The sequence below is a fragment of the Pristiophorus japonicus genome, chromosome 7 (assembly GCF_044704955.1).
Source record: "Pristiophorus japonicus isolate sPriJap1 chromosome 7, sPriJap1.hap1, whole genome shotgun sequence".
NCBI lineage: Eukaryota > Metazoa > Chordata > Chondrichthyes > Pristiophoridae > Pristiophorus > Pristiophorus japonicus.
Genome location: NC_091983.1, coordinates 32,481,271 through 32,502,973, shown reverse-complemented (window position 1 = coordinate 32,502,973; position 21,703 = coordinate 32,481,271). Strand labels below are relative to the sequence as shown.

At 40.6% G+C, this 21,703-nt stretch overlaps 1 protein-coding gene across 2 annotated transcripts in view; it reads right to left on the bottom strand.

The window, feature by feature from the left end:
• Positions 1-615: 615 nt before the first annotated feature.
• Positions 616-21,703, bottom strand: part of gclc (glutamate-cysteine ligase, catalytic subunit) — a 103,711-nt gene continuing 82,623 nt past the window's right edge. For both annotated transcript variants that reach the window (XM_070884893.1, XM_070884894.1), the window contains 4 exons: positions 20,118-20,199; positions 18,623-18,726; positions 2,787-2,907; positions 616-2,032 (listed from right to left, as the gene is read on the bottom strand). In XM_070884893.1, the coding sequence (XP_070740994.1) occupies positions 1,824-2,032; positions 2,787-2,907; positions 18,623-18,726; positions 20,118-20,199 (516 nt within the window). In that variant the 3' untranslated portion in view covers positions 616-1,823. The remainder of the gene's footprint in view (positions 2,033-2,786; positions 2,908-18,622; positions 18,727-20,117; positions 20,200-21,703) is intronic.

The window sequence follows — 21,703 nt, the reverse complement described above, 5'->3', positions numbered from 1 at the left end:
TTCGGGTTCGTTGCAGTATAGGACATTATCGAACAAGGGCAGTCAGTCAAAATACTTTCTCATTAGAACACCCTTGAACAAAGTTTATCCTCCGGGACAAAGGCCCATAAAATCCAACTTCGCTCCCTCTCCATCCAATTTTATATTGGATACAGATGATGGACAGGAGAATTATGGAAACTCAGGAGTTCAAATTTGCCACCAAGTCAAGAATTGAATGAAGCTTGTTAAATGGAATTAAATGGCTGGATGCATCCAAATTAGATGCTATTTTTCACTCAGCAAATTACATTTTCTCAAGGACTCATTTAATAAATGGAGAAAAAGGTAAACTTCACCTTTCAATTCTGAGGACTCAAGATACAAACACAAATATACCTCCAAGTTCTTGGATAATGCATAGTAACAACTTACATTTTATATATTTATAGCAGGCTTGAGGGTCACTGCAACCCTCAAAAGCTGAAGTACATCTCCAGTCAGGCCAACACAGCCACGAGAAAAGCTAATTTTGCAGACAAAGCAAATCCTTCTGTAATAGTTTAGCACAGGAAATACACTCTTGGACAATATCCCAACGCCACGAGTTTAAAAAGAAAACATTTTAGACTGCTGTAGTCTCAAAATCAGGTTTATTGCTCCCCAATAAAGCAGTCATCACAGTTGAACATAGATTTCTAAAGAGACAGCTGGAAGAGGAGCATGAACTGAAAACCTATGGATTTAACTGGTACCATTCGTCAACTCAGAACCTCAAATTTGGATCCGTTCATCAGGACAGATCAGACAAGGAAACGAGTCCTGGCTAGATTTGAAGCAGCAAGTCAATGCCTGTGCGAAAGTCTCAAAGACCACCAACACCACAGAATCAGTTAAGACAAGGAGACTTAACACTTTGAAAATAAAAATTCTGAACCAGCAGTCCTGACGAGTGGTTTATGAAAATCTTATACGAGTGAAACAAACTTAACAACTTTTCTGACTAAGTGCTCTTCCAGGATGGTGGAACAGTCTTGTTATACATACTCTGTAGCCAAGTGTGGCTTATCTTCATGGGAAAAATGCATTCTGAAGAATTTGTAAAACCTACTCCATCCGAGCAATATCTAATGAATATCGTTGTGTATGTCAGTACAGTATTTAGTCCAATTTCAATTTCCAGAGTAAATTTATTATTACACTTACAATTCCATCTCCTTGATTGGTTTCATTTTCTCACCATGAAAACCATGAAATATTTACTACACTATCTCACTTATAAAACAATGCAATCAAACACAATCCATTTAAACTATTCTTTGTCAAAGCCCTTACAAAAACTATTTTTTTTTGTAAACCACAGTGCATTTCAGATAATATTTCACAATATGGACACAAGAACATTAAGTTAGTAGATTCATTTTAGTCAGTCAATAAAACATTCAATATAAACATCTACAGGATTCATTATTTATTCTTACATGATCAAAACAGCTTAATTCAGTACATTTACAGTCAAACAAAAGCAATGGAATTTGTGGTAAGAAAATTATATATACAAAGTACATTTCTCCATTTGTATCTACAGCAGAATTTGTGCAACATCCCATGTTAGTGTGTTATTAAAAATACATTGTTAATCCAAAAACAATATATATATATACACACATGTAGCTTACATGTCACCTGACAACTGCAATGCACAAATCTGCATTGATTTAAACAATCAATAAAATAAAGATTTAATTTACATGGTTGGCCCTGTTCAATAGTTTGTGCACATTCTTGGTCTCTGCACCATGCAAAATCTGTATGATTAACATCAAGTATATAATTCCATGATATTAAACAGTGCTGTGCTTGCCATCTGAGTGTTTTGGTTTGCTGACCGGTTCTCCAATAAGTTTTGGACAGTCATGCATCCCCTTTGAAATTTGGTCACATTGCATAATTAGGTCATAGTTGATTTTTTCAGTTACGATACTATCTTGCTTGTAGTCGGGATGATTAGCAACAAACTTCCTCAACCAACATGCTGCAGTCATCAGCTCTCCTGCAACAAAAAAGGAGTATCATTTTGTTTTCAAATATGTACATTACTTCAGTGCAAGTATTGGTTTTTTACTCTATAGGCCATTCTGCTATAAAATAAAAGCAGTAAGGTTTTGCATTCCAGTGAATTGTCTCCCTCTGGTTTATGTATTTCAACTATCTCTCCAGGTTTTTTTCTTTTTCCCCTTCCAATGCCTTACACCATTCTGCCACACACAAGCTTGCCATCATGTGGTGCACAAGCAGAACCTGAAATTACTCAGCCACAGAATTTTGCCTTTCTGCCATTAGATACAATGGGGTCTCTTGCTGAATCGACAGACGAGTCTCAGTTATAATGGGAGAACAGCGCAATCCTAGACACACATATACAGCCACACTGAAAGCCAGATGAGGCAGACAGACGAGTTGCCTTGTGTGCCAGGTGCATGTTAGCCTCATATCATTCAAACCGACCTGTGAGATATGCTTCCATTGTGGTCTGTCACTAGCTGTCTCTTCCCAGGTGTTGATGTTAATGTTGCAAGATTTCAAGGCTGCGTTTAATGTAACTTTATAGTGTTTCATCTGCCCACCTCTGTTGCGATATCTAGACTGCAGCTCACCATGGAAGACTGTATTGGGAATGCTATAATCAGGCATTCAAACATGTCCAGATAAATGCAACTGGACCTTTTGATCATGGCCTCAATTCCAGGTATGTACACCAATACAATAACCAAATGTTAATTTTAACAATTAAGTTACAACTTTACCTGAAGCCCTCTTTCTGATCAGTTTGAGGTAGTTTAAAATGCTGCACCGTGTATCCACATCTACTTCCATGTTTTCAAGGTAACTGTTTATGATTGGGATCAAACCTGGAAAAACTCCTTCCTGTAAGATAAATCAGAAATGGAGTTAGAAAATATATAACCAGAAAATAAAATTTCACTCAAACACAAATTCAACTGTGAAGGAAAGTTGCATTTTAAAGATGCTATATAAAAACATTTATTTTTTTAAAAAACATTTGTAATCACATTTTGGCAAAAGATTTGGTGCGTTATTGGAAATGCTTTCTACTATTATTAATTTATACAGTCTGTATCCATTGGATGAGCAGCTACCTGTCACATTACAATACTGGAGGATATTTTACTACTGTCGACAATAGTCACATACTCTTGTTTTAAAAATAATCAATTTAAACTAGTCTACTTCTATACTAAAAAACAGGCCAGGAGAAATTATCCCCATTGTCCTCAATAGGTCAGTCTATGCCAGATAGTAGGAACACAAGGCGGCCATTCAACCCCTCAGGCCTGCTCCGCCATTCAATTAGATCACGACTGATCTGCACGTCAACACAATTTTCCCACCTTTGCTCCCTCTCTTGATACTCTTGCCCAACAAAAATCTCTCAGCCTTGAAAATTCCAATTGTCCAAATAGCCACTGCCTTCTGGGGGAAGAGTATTCTAAATTTCTACTCCCCGGTGTGTGGAAAAAGTGGTTCCTGATTTCACTAATGTCATTCTCATCTAATTCTCATTATGTCTCCTTGTTCTTGATTCCCCCACCAGTGGAAATGGTTTATCTGTAGCTATCCTATCAAATCCTTTTAACATTTTAAACATCTCAGTTAGATCACCTCTCAATCTCCCATAATCTAGGGAATACAAGCCACATTTATTCAACTTGATCCTCATAACTTAACCTTCTAAGCTCTGGTATCATTCTAGTGAATCTGCACTGCATCCCCTCCAAGCCAATATATCCTTCCCGAGATGGGGTGCCCAAAATTGAATTCAGTAGTCCGGATGGTGTCTGACCAAGGCTGAAGCACAATTTCCTCAGATTTGTATTCCAGTCCCCTTGAGATAAAGGCCAATATTCCATTAGCCTTTTTGATTGCTTTTTGTACCCGTCTACTGGCTTTTACCGAGTTATGTACTTGGACTGCCAAATCGCTCTGCTTCGCTACAGTCCCCGTTTCTCACCCATTTAGAAAATAGTCACAACTTACCTTTCTTGGGTCCAAAGTCAATAACCTCACACTTGACCACAATGCACTCCATTTCTCAGTTTTGCACACTCAATTGATCGAGAGATGGCAGTAATATTAAATAATTATTTTGCTTCAGTATTTACCAGAGAGATAGAACAGGTGGATATGACATTGGATGATGAGATTAGCAATGAGATAAGTACATTGAAAATAAACATAGAAAATAGGTGGAGTAGGCCATTCAGCCCTTTGAGCCTGCACTACCATTCAATGGCTGATTATGCACTTCAGTACCCCATTCCTGCTTTCTCTCCGTACCCTTTGATCCCTTTAGCATTAAGGGCCACATCTAACTCTCTTGAATATATCTAACGAACTGGCCTCAACAACTTTGTGGTAGAGAATTCCACAGGTTCACAATTCTGAGTGAAGAAGTTTCTCCTCATCTCGGTCCTAAATGGCTTATCCCTTCTCCTTAGACTGTGACCCCTGGTTCTGGACTTCCCCAACATCGGGAACATTCTTCCTGCATCTAACCTGTCCAATCCTGTCAGAATTTTATATGTTTATGAGATCCCCTCTCATTCTTCTAAATTCCAGTGAATATAAGCCTATTCGATCCAGTCTTTCTTCATATATGTCAGTCCTGCCATCCCAGGAATCAGTCCAGTGAACCTTCGCTGCACTCCCTCAACAGCAAGAATGTCCTTCCTCAGATTAGAACAAAACTGCACACAATACTCAAGGTGTGGTCTCACCACGGCCCTATACAACTGCAGCAAGACCTCCTTGCTCCAATACTCAAATCCTCTCGCTATGAAGGCCAACATGCCATTTGCCTTCTTCACCGCCTGCTGTACCTGCATGCCAACTTTCAATGACTGATGTACCATGACACCCAGTTCTCATTGCACCTCCCCTTTTCCTAATCTGTCACCACTCAGATAATATTCTGCCTTCCTGTTTTTGCCACCAAAGTGGATAACCTCACATTTATCTAGATTAAAAAAAGAGGGGATATATTAAATAAACTAATCAAACTCAGGATAAAACCCCTGGTCTGGATGGATTGCATCCACGCATTTTAAAAGAATCTAGGGAAGAGATAGTAGGGGCATCACTACATATATTTAATAATTCATGAGAAAAAGGTGTAGTGCCAGAGGACTGACGGATAGTGAATGCAATGCCTATATTTAAGAAGGGGGATAGAACAGGTCCAGGGAATTAGACCAGTCAGCTTAACATCGGTGGTTTGAAAAATAATGGAATCCCTACTAAAAGGAGAAAATAGAAGAACATCTAGAAATCAAAAATATAATGGTCAGCATGGATTTCTAAAGGGAAAGTCTTGCTTAACCAAACTCATTGAATTTTTTGAAAAAGTAACAGTAGACAATGGTAGATGTAATTTATCTAGATTTTCAAATAATAGACTGACGAACAAGGTCAGAGAATATGGAGTCAGGGGACAAGCAGCAGAATTGATAGCTAGCTGGCTTCAAGACAGAAAGCAGAGCGTAGGGGTAAAAGGTAGCTATTCACAGTGGCGGAAAGTAGTGGTGCTGGGACCATTGTTGTTCACAATTTATATTAGTGATTTAGACTTTGGAATCAAAAACAATTTCTAAATTTGCGGATGACACCAAATTGGGGGCGATAATCAATATGGAGGACGACTGCAACAAATTACAGGACATTAATAAACTTGCAGAATGGGCATATAATTGGGAAATTAAGTTCAACACAGATAAATGTGAAGTACATTTTGGCAGGAAAAAGAGGTCGCTTATTACTTGGAGGGTGCGAATCTGGGGTAGAGGAAAAAGGGATCTGGGAGTACAAATACACCAATCACTATAAATTACACCACAGGTTAGCAAGGCCATTAAAAAAAAAGCAAACCAAGCATTAGGGTTTATTTCTAGAGGGATAGAATTGAAAAGTAAGGAAGTTAAGCTAAACTGTATGAAACCTTGGTTAGACCACACTTAAAGTACTGTGTACAGTTCTGGTTGCCATATTATAAAAAGGATAGAGAGGCACAGGAGAGGGTGCAGAGAAGATTTACAAGGATGATACCAGAAATGTGAGCGTATAAACATCAGGAAAGGATGAACAGGCAGGGTCTCTTCTCTTGAAAAGAGATGGCTGAGGGGTGACCTAATAGAGGTCTTTAAAATTACAAAAGGTTTTGATAAGAGTGGATAGAGGGAGAATGTTTCCACTTGTGGGGAAGAGCATAACTAGAGGCCATCAATATAAGATAATCACCAAGAAATCCAATAGGGAATTCAAAAGAAAATTCTTTACCCAAAGAGTGGTGAGAATGTGGAACTCACTACCACAGAGTAGTTGAAGCAAATAGTATAGATGCATTTAAGGGGAGGCTAGACATGTATGAAGGAGAAGGGAAGATAGGGTTATGCTGATAGATTTAGATGAGGAAAGACAGGAGGAGGCTTGAGTGGAGCATAAACGCCAGCATGGACTGGTTAGGCCGAATGGCCTGTTTCTGTGTCGTATACTCCATGTAATCCTACGTATGCAATCAATCGGTCTATGTCCCTTTGCAACCTCCTGCTCCAATCTGCAATACTTACTGTCCCTCCTAACTTAGTGTCATCTGCAAACTTGGCTATACAACTCTATTCCTTTATCAAGTCATTGATAAAGATGGTGAAAAGTTGAGGCCCCAGAACAAATCCCCAGGGAACACAACTGTTCACATCCAGCCAGAGTACCTACCCTTTATCCCCACTCTTACCTCCCAACCAATTTCCAATCCAAGTCAAAAGGCTACCTCCAATTCCACATGCTCTGATTTTAGCTAATAATCTCGTGTCAAACCTCATTGAATGCCTTCTGGAAGTTCATAAGAACATAATAGGAACAGGAGTAGGCCATACGGCCCTTTGAGCCTGCTCCGCCATTCAATACAATCATGGCTGATCTGATCATGGACTCAGCTCCACTTTCCCGCCCGCACCCCATAACCCCTTATCCTTTAAGAAACTGTCTATTTCTGTCTTAAATTTATTCAATGTCCCAGCTTCCACAGCTCTGAGGCAGCAAATTCCACAGATTCACAACCCAGAGAAGAAATTTCTCCTCATCAGTTTTAAATGGGTGGCCCCTTATTCTAAGATCATGCCCTCTGGTTCTAGTCTCCCCATCAGTGGAAAATTCCTCTCTGCATCCACCTTATCAAGCCCCCTCATAATCTTATACGTTTCGATAAGATTGCCTCTCATTCTTCTGAATTCCAGTGAGTAGAGGTTCAACCTTTCCTCATAAGTCAACCCCCTCATCCCCAGAATCAACCTAGGAAATCTTCTCTGAACTGCCTCCAAAACAAGTATATCCTTTCGGAAATATGGAAAGCAAAACTGCAAGCAGTATTCCAGGTGTGGTCTCACCAATACCGTATATAGCTGTAGCAAGACTTCCCTGCTTTTATACCATTGGCCTTCCTGATCACTTGCTGTACTGTGGTACTTTGCAATCTTTCTCCATTTAAATAATAACTTGCTCTTTGATTTTTTTCTGCCAAAGTACATGACCTCACACTTTCCAACATTATACTCATCTGCCAAATGTTTGCCCATTCACTTAGCCGGTCAATGTCCTTAAGCAGATTTTGTATGTCCTCCTCACACATTGCTTTTCCTCCCATTTTTGTATCATAAGAACATAAGAATTAGGAACAGGAGTCCCTCGAGCCTGCTCCGCCATTCAACAAGATCATGGCTGATCTGGCTGTGAACTCAGCTCCACTTACCTGCCTGCTCCCCATAACCCTTAATTCCCTTATTGGTTAAAAGTCTATCTTTCTGTGATTTGAATACATTCAATGAGCTAGCCACAACTGCTTCCTTGGGCAGAGAATTCCACAGATTCACAACCTTCTGGGAGAAGAAATTCCTTCTTAACTCTGTTTTAAATTGGCTCCCCAGTATTTTGAGGCTGTGCCCCCAAGTTCTAGTCTCCCTGACCAGTGGAAACAACCTCTCTGCCTCTATCGTGTCTATCCCTTTCATTATTTTAAATGTTTCTATAAGATCACCTCTCATCCTTCTGAACTCCAACGAGTAAAGACCCAGTTTACTCAATCTATCATCATAAGGTAACCTCCTCATCTCCGGAATCAACCTAGTGAATCGTCTCTGTACCCCCTCCAAAGCTGGTATATCCTTCCTTAAGGCGACGAAAACTGCACGCAGTACAATACCTTGTACAGTTGCAGCAGGACCTCCCTGCTTTTTTACTCCATCCCTCTCGCAATGAAGGCCAACATTCCATTTGCCTTCCTGATTACCTGCTGCACCTGCAAACTAACTTTTTGGGATTCATGCACAAGGACCCCCAGGTCCCTCTGCACCGTTGCATGTTGTAATTTCTCCCCATTCAAATAATATTCCCTTTTACTGTTTCCCCCCCCCCCCCCCCCCCAGGTGGATGACCTCACATTTTCCGACATTGTATTCCATCTGCCAAACCTTAGCCCATTCACTTAACCTATCTAAATCTCTTTGCAGCCTCTGTGTCCTCTACACAACCCGCTTTCCCACTAAATCTTTGTCACCTGCAAATTTTGTTACACTACACTCTGTCCCCTCTTCCAGGTCATCTATGTATATTGTAAACAGTTGTGGTTCCAGCACCGATCCCTGTGGCATACCACTAACCACCGATTTCCAACCCGAAAAGGACCAATTTATCCCGACTCTCTGCTTTCTGTTAGCCAGCCAATTCTCTATCCATGCTAATACATTTCCTCTGACTCCGCGTACCTTTATCTTCTGCAGCAACCTTTTGTGTGGCACCTTATCGAATGCCTTTTGGAAATCTAAATACACGACATCCATCGGTACACCTCTATCCACCATGCTCATTATATCCTCAAAGAATTCCAATAAATTAGTTAAACATGATTTCCCCTTCATGAATCCATGTTGCGTCTGCTTGATTGCACTATTCTTATCTAGATGTCCCGCTATTTCTTCCTATTTCAACAAACTTGGCTACATTCTGTCCCTTCATCCAAGTCGTTAATATAGATTGTAAATAGTTGGGGTCCCAGCACTGATCCCTTCATGTAGATAACTCCATCGACACTCCCTTATCTATCTTATTAGTAACCTCAGAAAATTCACTAGATTAGACAGACATTACTTACCCTGATCAAAGCATGTTGATTCTCTCTGATCAGCTCATATTTTTTCAAGTGCTCAGTTACTCTATCCCTAATTAGAGATTCTAATAGCTTCCCCACAACAGACTTTAAAATGACAGGCCTCTAGTTTCCTGGGTTCCCACCCTTCTTAAATAATGGAGTGACATTAGTAAATTTCCAATCGAATGGCACAATTCCCAAATCAAGAGAGCTTCGAAAGATCGTGACAAATGCTTCTGCAATTCCCTCATCTACTTATTTTAATACCCTGGGCTGGAATCCATCAGATCCTAGAGATTTATCTATTTTAGGTCCCATTTTCTCTATTACCATTTTGTTACTCATACTGAATCCAGTAAGTTCCTCCACTCAATTTATTTTCAGTTCCCTTTCCAGCATGTTGACCTTTATTGCAAGGGGGATAGAGTATAGAAGGAGAAATCCTGCTACAACTGTACAGGGCATTGGTAAGGCCACAACTGGAGTACTGCATACAGTTTTGGGTCTCTGTATTTAAGGAAGAATATACTTGCATTGGAGGCTATTCAGAGAAGGTTCACTGGGTTGATTCCAGAGATGAGGGGGTTGACTTAAGATAGGTTAGAAACATAGAAAATAGGTGCCGGAGTAGGTCATTCGGCCCTTCGAGCCTGCGCCACCAGTCAATATGACCATGGTTGATCATGCAACTTCAGAACCCCATTCTTGCTTTCTCTCCATACCCCTTGATCCCTTTAGCTGTAAGGGTCACATCGAACTCCCTTTTGAAGATATCTAACAAACTGGCCTCAACAACTTTATGGTAGAGAATTCCACAGGTTCACAATTCTGAGTGAAGAGGTTTCTCCTCATCTCGGTCCTAAATGGCTTACCCCTTACCCTTCGACTGTGACCTCTGGTTCTGGACTTCCCCAACATCAGGAACATTCTTTCTGCATCTAACCTGTCCAAATTTTATATATTTTCATGAGATACCCTCTCATTCTTCTAAATGCCAGTGAATATAAGCCTAATCGATCCAATCTTTCATGTCAGTCCTGGCATCCGGGGAATCAGTCTGGTGAATCTTCACTGCACTCCCTCAATAGCAAGAATGTCCTTCCTCAGATTAGACGACCAAAACTGTACACCGTATTCAAGGTGTGGCCTCACCAAGGCTCTGTACAACTGCAGTAAGACCTCCCTGCTCCTATACTCAAAGTTCTCTCGCTATGAAGGTCAACATGCCATTTGCCTTCACCGTCTGCTGTACCTGCATGTCAACTTTCAATGACTGATGTACCATGACACCCAGGTCTCATTGCACCTCCCTTTTTACTAATCTTTCACCATTCAGATAATATTCTGCCTTCCTGTTTTTGCCACCAAAGTGGATAACCTCACATTTATCTACATTATAGTGCATCTGTCATGCATTTGCCCACGCACCTAACCTGTCCAAGTCACCCTGCAGCCTCTTAGCATCCTCCTCACAGCTCACATCACCACCCAACTTAGTGTCATCTGCAAACTTGGGAGATATTACATTCAATTCCGTCGTCTAAATTAATGTATATTGTAAATAGCTGGGGTCCCAGCACTGAATCTTGCAGTGCCCCACTAGTCACTGCCTGCCATTCTGAAAAGGACCCATTTATTCCTATTCTTTGCTTCCTGTCTGCCAACCAGTTCTCTATCCACGTCAATACATTATCCCCAATACCATGTGCTTTAATTTTGCATACTAATCTCTTGTGTGGGACTTTGTCAAAAGCCTTTTGAAAGTCCAAGTACACCACATCCACTGGTTCTCCCTTGTCCACTCTACTAGTTACATCCTCAAAAAATTCTAGATGTGTCAAGCATGATTTCCCTTTCATAAATCCATGCCAACTTGAACCGATCCTGCTTTCCAAATGCACTATTACATCTTTAATAATTGATTCCAACATTTTCCCCACTACCGATGTCAGGATAACCGTTCTATAATTCCATGTTTTCTTTCTCCCTGCTTTTTTAAAAAGTGGGGTTACATTAGCTACCCTCAATCCATAGGAACTGATCCAGAGTCAATAGAATGTTGGAAAATAACCACCAATGTATCCACTATTTCTAGGATCACTTCCTTAAATACTCTGGGATGCAGCCTATCAGGTCCTGGGGATTTATCGGCCTTCAATCCCATCAATTTCCCTAACACAATTTGCTGACTAATAAGGATTTCCTTCAGTTCCTCCTTCTCACGAGACCCTCGGTCCCCTATTATTTTCAGGTTATTTGTGTCTTCCTTAGTGAAGACAGAACCGAAGTATTTGTTCAATTGTTCTGCCATTTCTTTGTTCCCCATTATGAATTCATCTGATTCTGACTGAAAGGACCAACATTTGTCTTCACTAATCTTTTTCTCTTTACATATCTATAGAAGCTTTTGCAGTCAGTTTTTAATGTTCCCTGCAAGCTTACTCTCTTACTCTATTTTCCCCCTCCTAATTAAACCCTTAAGTCCTCCTCTGCTGGATTCTAAATTTCTCCCAGTCCTCAGGTTTGCTGTTTTTTCTGGCCAATTTACATGTCTCTTCCTTGGATTGAACACTATTCCTAATTTCCCTTGTTAGCCACAGTTAAGCCATCTTCCCCTTTTTATTTTTACGCCAGACAGAGATGTACAATTGTTGTAGTTCATCCATGTAATCTTTAAATGTCTGCCATTGCCTATCCACCGTCAGCCCTTTAAGCATCTTTCGCCAATCTACATCTCATACCAAAGTTACTTTTCTTTTTCAGGACCCTAGTCTCTGAATTAACAGTCAACTCTCCATCTTTAATGAAGAATTCTACCATATTATGGTCACTCTTCCCCAAGGGACCTCGCACGACCAGATTGCTAATTAATCCCCTCTCATTACACAAGACCCAGTCTAGGATGGCCTGCTCTCCAGTTGGTTCCTCGACATATTGGTCTAGAAAACCATCCCTTATACACTCCAGGAAACCCTCCTCCACAGTATTGCTACTAGTTTGGTTAGCCCAATCAATATGTAGATTAAAGTCACCCATGATAACTGCTGTACCCTTATTGCATGCGTCCCTAATTTCCTGTTTGATGCCATCCCCAATCTCCCTACTGCTGTTTGGTGGTCTGTACACAACTCCCACCAACATTTTCTGCCCTTTGGTGTTTCGCAGCTCTATCTATTTAGATTCCACATCATCCAAGCTAATGTCCTTCCTTACTATTGCGTTAATCTCTAACCAGTAACGTTACCCCACCTCCTTTTCCTTCCTGTCTATCCTTCCTGAATATTGAATACCCCTGGATGTTGAGTTCCCAGCCTTGGTTACCCTGGAACCATGTCTCCATAATCCCAATTACATCATATCCGTTAACAGCTATCTGCGCAGTTAATTCATCCACCTTATTACAAATGCTCCTTGCATTGAGACTCAGCCTTCAGGCTTGTTTTTTAAAAAAAAACATTGTCCTTTTAGAATTATGTTGTAACGCGGCCCTTTGATTTTTGCCCTTGATTTCTCTGCCTTCCACTCTTGTTTTTCTCCTTCCTACCTTTAGCTTCTGCCCCCTTTTTACTTCCCTCTGCATCCCTACGTAGATTCCCATCCCCCTGCCATATTAGTTTAAACCCTCCCCAACAGCACTAGCAAACACCCCACCCCCCAGGACATTGGTTCCGGTCCTGCCCAAGTGCAGACCGTCCAGTTTATACTGGTCCCACCTCCCCCAGAACCGGTTCCAATGTCCCAGGAATTTGAATCTCTCCCCCTTGCACCACTTCTCAAGCCATGTATTCATCTGAACTATCCTGCAATTCCTATGCTGACTAGCACGTGGCACTGGTAGCAATCCTTAGATTACTTCCTTTGAGGTCCTATTTTTCAAAATTAAGTCCTAGCTCCCTAAATTCAACTTGGAGGTTAAAAAAATGGAAAGAGGCCCTACATCGTTGGTACCAATATGCACCACGACAGCTGGATGTTCATCCTCCCCCTCCAGAATGCCCTGCAGCAGCTCCAAGACATCCTTGACCCTTGCACCAGGGAGGCAACATACCATCCTGGAGTCTCGTTTGTGGCTGCAGGGATGTTCATCTATTCCCCTATCACTATAGCTCTCCCACTCTTTCCTGCCCTCCTGTTCAGCAGAATCACCCATGGTGCCATGAACTTGGCTGCTACTGTCTTCCCATGATGAGCCATCTTCCCCCAAAAGTATATTTGTTTTGAAGGGAGATGACCGCAGGGGTCCCCTGCACTACCTTCCTTCCCCTGCTCTTCCTGCTGGTCACCTATTCCTTATCTGCCTGTGTAACCTTCACCTGCGGTGTGACCAACTCACTAAACGTGCTATTCACGACATCCTCAGTATCGCGGATGCTTCAGAATGAATTCATGCGCAGCTCCAGTTCCGCAATGCGGTCTGTCAGGAGCTGCAGTTGGACACTTTTCCTGCACACATAGTAGTCAGGGACACTGGAAGTGTCCCTGATTTCCCATATAGCACAGGAGGAGCATGACACGGGTCTGGGCTCTCCTGCCATGACTTAACCCTTAAATTAACTTAATTTGGCAACAATGCCAAAGGTTACCTACTGATCAGAAAAGAAGAAGAAAAAAGATAAAATACTCACCAATCCATCAGCCAATCACTTACCCGCTTGGCTGTGATGTCAGACTTCAATTTCTTTTTTTACTTTTGTTTACTTTCTGCCCCTTGAGTAGATTGGGCCTATACACATTGAAGTTCAGAAGAATGAGGTGTGATCTTATTGAAACATTTAAGATAATGAGGGGGCTCGACAAGGTGGATGCAGTGGGAATATTTCCACTCATAGCTGAAGCTAAAACTAGAGGGCATAGTCTCAGAATAAGGGGCCGCCCATTTAAAACTGAGATGAGGAGGAATTTCTTCTCCGAGGGTTGTAAATCTATGGAATTCTCTGCCCCAGAGAGCTGTGGAGGCTGGGTCATTGAATATATTTAAGGCAGAGATACAGATATCTGAACGATAAAGGGAGCGAAGGGTTATGAGGAGCGGGCAGGGAAGTGGAGCAGAGTCCATGATCAGATCAGCCATGATCTTATTGATTGGCAAAGCATGCTCGATGGGTCAAATGGCCTACTCCTGCTCCTATTTCTTATGTTCTTACACTGGTAATTTATCATTTCCCTGTACTATAAAAACAGATACAAAGTACTTGTTGAATAAATCTGCCATTACCTTGCTATTAGTATCCTCTGCAATTATCCTAAATGGACCCACATCTCCCTTAGTCACGCTCACTTAATATATTTCATAAAACTTTTACTAGTCGTTATATTACTATTTCCTTTTCGTATATCCTTAGTTTCAGCTCTTAATGGCCTGGAAATCCCAGCCTTCCCAAGTCCGTACGCATAGCCTACTTTTACAGGCGCAATTGTTTAAAAACACACAAATATAATTGCATTAAATTAAATACACATTTTATTGTTTAAAAACTCTGCCTGCTGAGGTAAGTTTATTTTTAACCCGAATTACAAAACTTAAAAAAAATTGGAAAAATACTGGTTTTTTTTCTAAGAACGTAAGAAATAGGAACAGGAGTAGTCCATTTGGCCACTCGAGCCTGCTCCACCATTTAATAAGATCATGGCTGATCTGATCATGGACTCAGCTCCACTTCCCCGCCCGCTCCCCATAACCCCTTGTCGTTTAAGGAACTGTCTATTTTTGTCTTAAATTTATTCAATGTCTCAGCTTCCACAGCTCTGAGGCAGCGAATTCCACAGATTTACAACCCCCAGAAGAAATTTCTCCTCATCTGTTTTAAATGGGTGGCCCCTTATTCTATCATGCCCTCTAGTTCCAGTCTCCCCCATCACTGGACACATCCTCTCTGCGTCCACCTTGTCAAGCCTCTTCATAATCTTATACGTTTCGATAAGATCGCCACTCATCTTCTGAACTCCAATGAGTAGAGGCCCAACCTACTCAACCTTTCCTCATAAAAGTCAACCCTCATATCCCCGGAATCAACCTAGTGAATCTTCTCTGAACTGCCTCCACAGCAAGTATATCCTTTCGTAAATATGGAAATCAAAACTGCACACAGTATTCTAGGTGTGGCCTCACCAATACCTTATATAGCTGTAGCACGACTTCCCTGCTTTTCTACTCCATTCCCTTTGCAATAAAGGCCAAGATTCCATGGCCTTCCTGATCACTTGCTGTACCTGCATACTATCCTTTTGTGCATCATTCACAAGTACCCCCAGGTCCCGCTGTACTGCGGCACTTTGCGATCTTTCTCCATTTAAATAATAACTTGCTCTTTGATTTTTTTCCTGCCAAAGTGCATGACCTCACACTTTCCAACATTATACTCTATCTGCCAAATTTTTGCCCACTCACTTAGCCTGTCTATGTCCTTTTGCAGATTTTTTTGTGTCTTCCTCACTCATTGCTTTTCCTCACATCTTTGTATCGTCAGCAAACTTGGCTACGATACGCTCAGTCCCTTTTTCCAAATAGTTTATAGTTTGTAAATAGTTGGGGTCCCAGCACTAATCCCTGTGGCACCCCACTAGTTACTGGTTGCCAACCAGAGAATAAACCATTTATCTCAACTCTGATCTGTTAGTTAGCCAATCCTCTATCCATGCGAACATATTACCCCCAACCCCATGAACTTTTATCTTGTGCAGTAACCTTTTATGTGGCACCTTGTCAAATGCCTTCAGGAAGTCCAAATACACCACATCCACTGATTCCCCTTTATCCACCCTGTTCATTACATCCTTAAAGAAAACTCCAGCAAATTTGTCAAACAGGACTACCCCTTCATAAATCCATGCTGACTCTGCCTGACCGAATTTTGCTTTTCCAAATGTCCTGCTACTGCTTCTTTAATAATGGACACCAACATTTTCCAAACCACAGATGTTAGGCTAACTGGCCTATAGTTTCCTGCTTTTTGTCTGACTCCTTTTTAAAATATGGGCATTCCATTGGCAGTTTTCCAATCTGCTGGGACCACCAGAGAATCCAGGGAATTTTGGTAAATTACAATCAATGCATCCACAATCCCTGCCACTACTTCTCTTAAGACCCTAGGATGCAAGCCATCAGGTCCAGGGGATTTATCTGCCTTTAGTCCCATCATCTTACTGAGTACTACCTCCTTTGTGATTGTGATAAGTTCCTCCCCCACGCCACCCCCCCATAGCCCCTAGACTATCCACTGTCGGAATATTGTTAGTGTCCTCTACCGTAAAGACTGATACAAAATATTTGTTCAGATTTTCTGCCATCTCCACGTTCCCCATTACTAATTCCCCAGTCTCGTCCTCTCAGGGACCAACATTTACATTAGTCACCCTTTTCCTTTTTATATATCTTTAGAAACTCTTGCTATCTGTTTTTATATTTTGCACTAGTTTACTTTTTATAGTCTATCTTCTCTTTCTTAATCATTTTTTTAATTCAAATGTGAGGTCATCCACTTTGGATCCAAAAAGGATATAACAGGGTACTTTCTAAAATGGTGAAAAGCTAAAAATATTGTAGGTTCAGAGATACTTTGTGGGGGGGGGGGGGGGGGGGGGGGGGGGCTGTCCAGGAACATAGATCATTAAAATGACATGAACAGATACAGAAAATAATCAAAAAGGCTAATGGAATGCTGGGCTTTATATCTAGAGGACTAGAATATAAGGGGACCGAAGTTATGCTGCAGCTATACAAAACAGAGTTAGACCACACCTGGAGTACTGTGAGCAGTTCTGGGCACCATACCTTGGGAAGGATATATTAACCATGGAGGGAGTGCATCGTAGGTTTACCAGAATGATACCGGGAATTCAAGGGTTAAATTAAGAGCAGAGATTACACAAATTTGGGTTGCATTCCCTAGAATTTAAAAGGTTAAGGGGCAATTCTAATCAAAGTTGTCAGGATATTAAGGGGAACAGATAAGAGAGAAACTATTTCCGAGCGTTGGAGATTCTAGAACTAGGGGGTATAGTCTAAAAATTAGAACCAGACCTTTATAGAGTGAAATTAGGAAACACTTCGACACACAAAAGGGTGGTAGATGTTTGAAACTCTCTTCCGCAAACAGCAATTGATGCTGGATCAATTCTGAGCTTGACAGCTTTTTGTTAACCAAAGGTATTAAGGGATATGGGTCAATGGCAGGTATATGGAGTTGGGTCGCAGATCACCCATGATCTCATTGAATGGCAGAACAGGCTTGAGGGGCTGAGTAGCCTACTCCTGTTCCTATGAACCTATTAATGTCAAACTCTGGTTATATTATGGCCACTGTTTGCAGAATGCTCCCTTACGGTCAGATTATTAATTACCTCTGGCTCATTACTCATTACTAAATCTAGCATTCCCTTATCGGTTCTAAAACATTGTTTCAGGAAACTACTTTGGATGTACTCCAGAAATTCATTGCCTTTATGACTGGAGGTGTTTTGTATCTCCCAGTCTGTGAAAATTAAAATATCCCATTATAACTACTTGGCCTTTACTACATGCTTCTCGGATTTCTGTATTTATGCACCCTGCGATTAGTTCACTGCTGTCGGGAGGTCTGTAGATAACTCCCACTAGAGTCTTGCATCCTCCGCAGTTTAATTCTACAGATTGTTTGCACTGCCTGCTCATCCTTACTGATTTTCAACTTTCAAGTGCTGTAAATATTGTCCTTCAGCAACATTGCTATTCCTCCTCCTTTCTAAAGACCTTATAGCCTGGAATATTAAGGTTCACTTCATGCTTAGTTTTTAGCCATGTCTCCAACAGCTACTGTGTCATACCCTTTGAGCCGAATCTGTATTTCTAATTCACTTGTAGAGATATGCAGAATTTGATATCAGAAAAAGGAAATATTCACTGTAGAAACCCTCATTTCCTGAAGAGCATGTGGTCACTGCAAACAAAACATTCTTCAGAATTTAGGTTAATTGTTTCTCAAATGAAGGAGTTAGAACATTGTCTCCTGCATAATCACTCTTGCTGCACCCCATTTGTATTCCTATACAATGTTCAAGAGTTCACTCAGAATGGGAATTATCAATGCTCCTTTCAAACCAGATCTTATTTATCTACACACATGCAATACTTTGCTAAACAGTGGAAACAGTGCTGACAGAATGCATCAAATGGTAGATTACTAAGTTTTCATGTTTCGTGACTGTTCCATATACAAGCTGTGCAAGAAAGAATCATACTCTCTGCTGGATCCTCAGTTTTTGCCTAAAAAAGATCATAGATTAAGAATAAGGGGGAAAATTACCCAATTGCATCAGTTTACAAAAACATGATAAAACTAAGCCTGTGTAGTTTGGGTTCTGGGGCACAAAACGGTATTTAAATTACTCGCTCAATGGCACCGTTTCTGCAAGTCATAGGTGAGTGATACAAGAACCATTTACACCTACCTTCCCATTAATGATCGTGTCTATGCTCATTAATGCATACTCTTCAGTATCCAAATCAATGCCATTTTGTGTACAAGCACAGCCATCAACAACAGGGTTTCCAGCTAGAATTACAAAGCAGTGATTAAAAAAATATGATGCAGTATGTTCATAATTACCCTCAACTCAAAAATAAATATGGCTTCGACGACCGATTTACACAGAAGTTAAAATATTGTTCAAATTTAAGAAAGTAGTGTCATCATCATTATAGGCAGACCAAAGGCCTGTGCGAGAGTTCTTTTAACATGGGGTGGTTGTTGCACACCAGCTACCACACGGGCTTGGCTGAGCAAGGTCTTGATCCAGTGGCAAGAATGTGTGAAAGCACTTGGGAAGCACCCACACACACAAAGCTCCTTGTTTAATGTTTTAGTTTCTCGATTTACCTATGGTGCTTTTCCTTAGAATTCCGTACATTTTGAGCAAGTTGCATGCAATAGATATATTGGGCCAAAAATTGTCAGGTTTCCCACCAACCCAAATTAAAAAAAAAAAGTACCTGGTGGTCCTGGAGGAACGAACACTTGCGGTCCGAGGCCTAGATGCGCAGCCCAGCACAGAGGCCCACGTATTCCAAGAGCGTATGCGCATCCTGGGATTACGTGGGCCTGGACCACTAATCACAATGTAGCATTCTCATTCATAGTAATGGGAGCTCCCATTACTATCAATGAGATTACCCCTAAAATCAAATTAAAATAAAACATTTCACTTTAAAAATTAATAGGAATTTCATTAATTTAAATGGAGACTTTTTTTTTGAAATTTATAAAAAAATGTTAAGTGTTCAAAATTAACTTGCCTTGATAGGTTTTTAAAATAAAAACAAAATTTATTTGTTCTATCTTACGCTTTTACCAGGTGTAAGAGTTTGAAGGACATTCGCTGGGCAAGAGCCCAAATCTTCGCCCACGAAGACATTTTGACTGATCGCAAGTACCAGGTTCAGGAGCTTGCGATTCGTGTGCCTAAATGCGGAACTTGCGGGGCCTCTTCGGGCGCATGCGTACATCGTACGCATCTGGAGAGGCCGCAATTTCAGGGCCAGTGTGTCAGTCAGGTAACTCATTTAATGTATCCAATCTACCAAATCTAGTTCGCTTACAACTGAATTGTTGTGCTCACCCATTCACATGATTAGATATTTCAGATAAAAATGACTAAAGAATTCTATAGGTATGTTCCTCCCCTGGTGGCGTTTACCTTCCAACTTACTTGTAAAATAAAACAAACGGTTCTTGGTAGACTTGATGGTTTGCTGTCTTCTTTTCCTCATTGTCAGCCAAAAGCTGCATTATAGGAACTAATCTGACTTTTATATAGTGTGCAAGTAGCTTACTTTTGATATTTTATATATTGGAATATACTATTCAACAAAATATTTAGGGTGACTTCTGGAAAGAATGTGATTGGTGAATTGAAACCCATTAAAAAAAGTTTAAGTTTTTTTTACCTTTGTAAATATCTTTCCTAAAGTAGAACATTCCTTGACGTACAGCATCACGCTTTTGAGCCACAATCAAGTTCTCATCCACCTAATCCAGTAAAAATATGTATCCGTTAGATTTTAACATTTTTGCACATTAAAAAATGATTTTAAAATGAACAGTTTACTGATGATCCTCAGCACACCCTAATACACGTGGTTAATGGGGGATAAAATATCAAAGCCACTTTTTAAAAACTAGCTATTTTGGAAATTTCTATCCTAGCAATTATATCTCCACTACACCATGTTCTACTAATGTATCAATAACTGCAAGTATGTGCATAAACAAACCTGCAAGATTGTGGACAGGCCAAAACATTACACAGAAAAGCGTACTCTTCAATTTCACAAGGCCAAATTATTAAAACGAAAACAATCTTTTTTTAAAAAAAGGAGATACATTGAAGCAGATTAGCTTGTCCAGGAACAATTGACAATTTTGCTGAATGCCAACACTTTTGATGGATCGGAGTCACGAAACAATTCGTTAAATTGCAAAACTGAAAATGGAGAACAGAGCAGCATACAATTTTGGTTCACTCATTCAAAATATTGGCTTGGCGTTTCCGCTAGGATTTCACTTTTCCCCCCCAGTGCATTTCACCTGAAAATCAGCGCAAAAGATTGCGTAATTTTAGAGCAAATAGAGTTTCCGCGTTTTTTTGCGGCAACTTAAAAAACCTCGTACCAGAAGTCAGCCCCATTCAAGACTGGCCACGACTCCAGATCGAATAATCACCAGAGTGTTTCTGCTAATTACGCCCATTTGCAGAACTTCGAGGAGGCCCTTGAAATTAGGCTTTTTTTTGGGCACAAGGACACGTTTTAAAAGCTTTTGCACTTTTTAAACAAACTGACTACTGTACAAGAAAATGATTCTGTATAGATTTTTAAAGTAATTCAGTTATTTAAAATCAGGTTACTCATAGTTGGTGTACTAGATACCAATTAAAAATGCTTTTTTTGGGTGATAACCCATTTGCAGCTGTATTAATCAAACTGCATCAAGTTATCACTTAAAAAAAATTCTGCTTTAAAAAATGTTGTATTTAAGAATTATGTTTTTAAAAAGCTGCCCGATGTTTGGTGATATGCAAATGAGTGTGAACAGAAACTTGAGGGAAAATGAGCGCAATTTTGAAAGCGGAAACTCTACCCATTATATGCACAAAGGTGTATTACACCCGTGTGCAGATTAAGCAACACTTATGCATTAGGTGGTAGAAGGAGACAACTGCAACAAGGATATATACCCTGAATTTTGACCCCAGTGTCTTTTAGGAATAGCAAGATGTTTGTACTGAAGGATTAACAGTCAAGTTATGTAACTGCAGCAACCCAGCATGAGAAAATATTGGTTAACTTGAACATTTTATATAGTTGAGGCTATACTCCGAGAAGCACTGCATTGGGTTTGGGAGTGAAGAGTTCCATAAGTAGAGGTGAAACATCAACCTTTCTTGGCACCAGACCAGGTTTGGTCGTCTAGGAAGGCTATACTTGCCTTAGAGAGAGTGCAACAAAGGTTCACCAGACTGATTCCTGGGGTG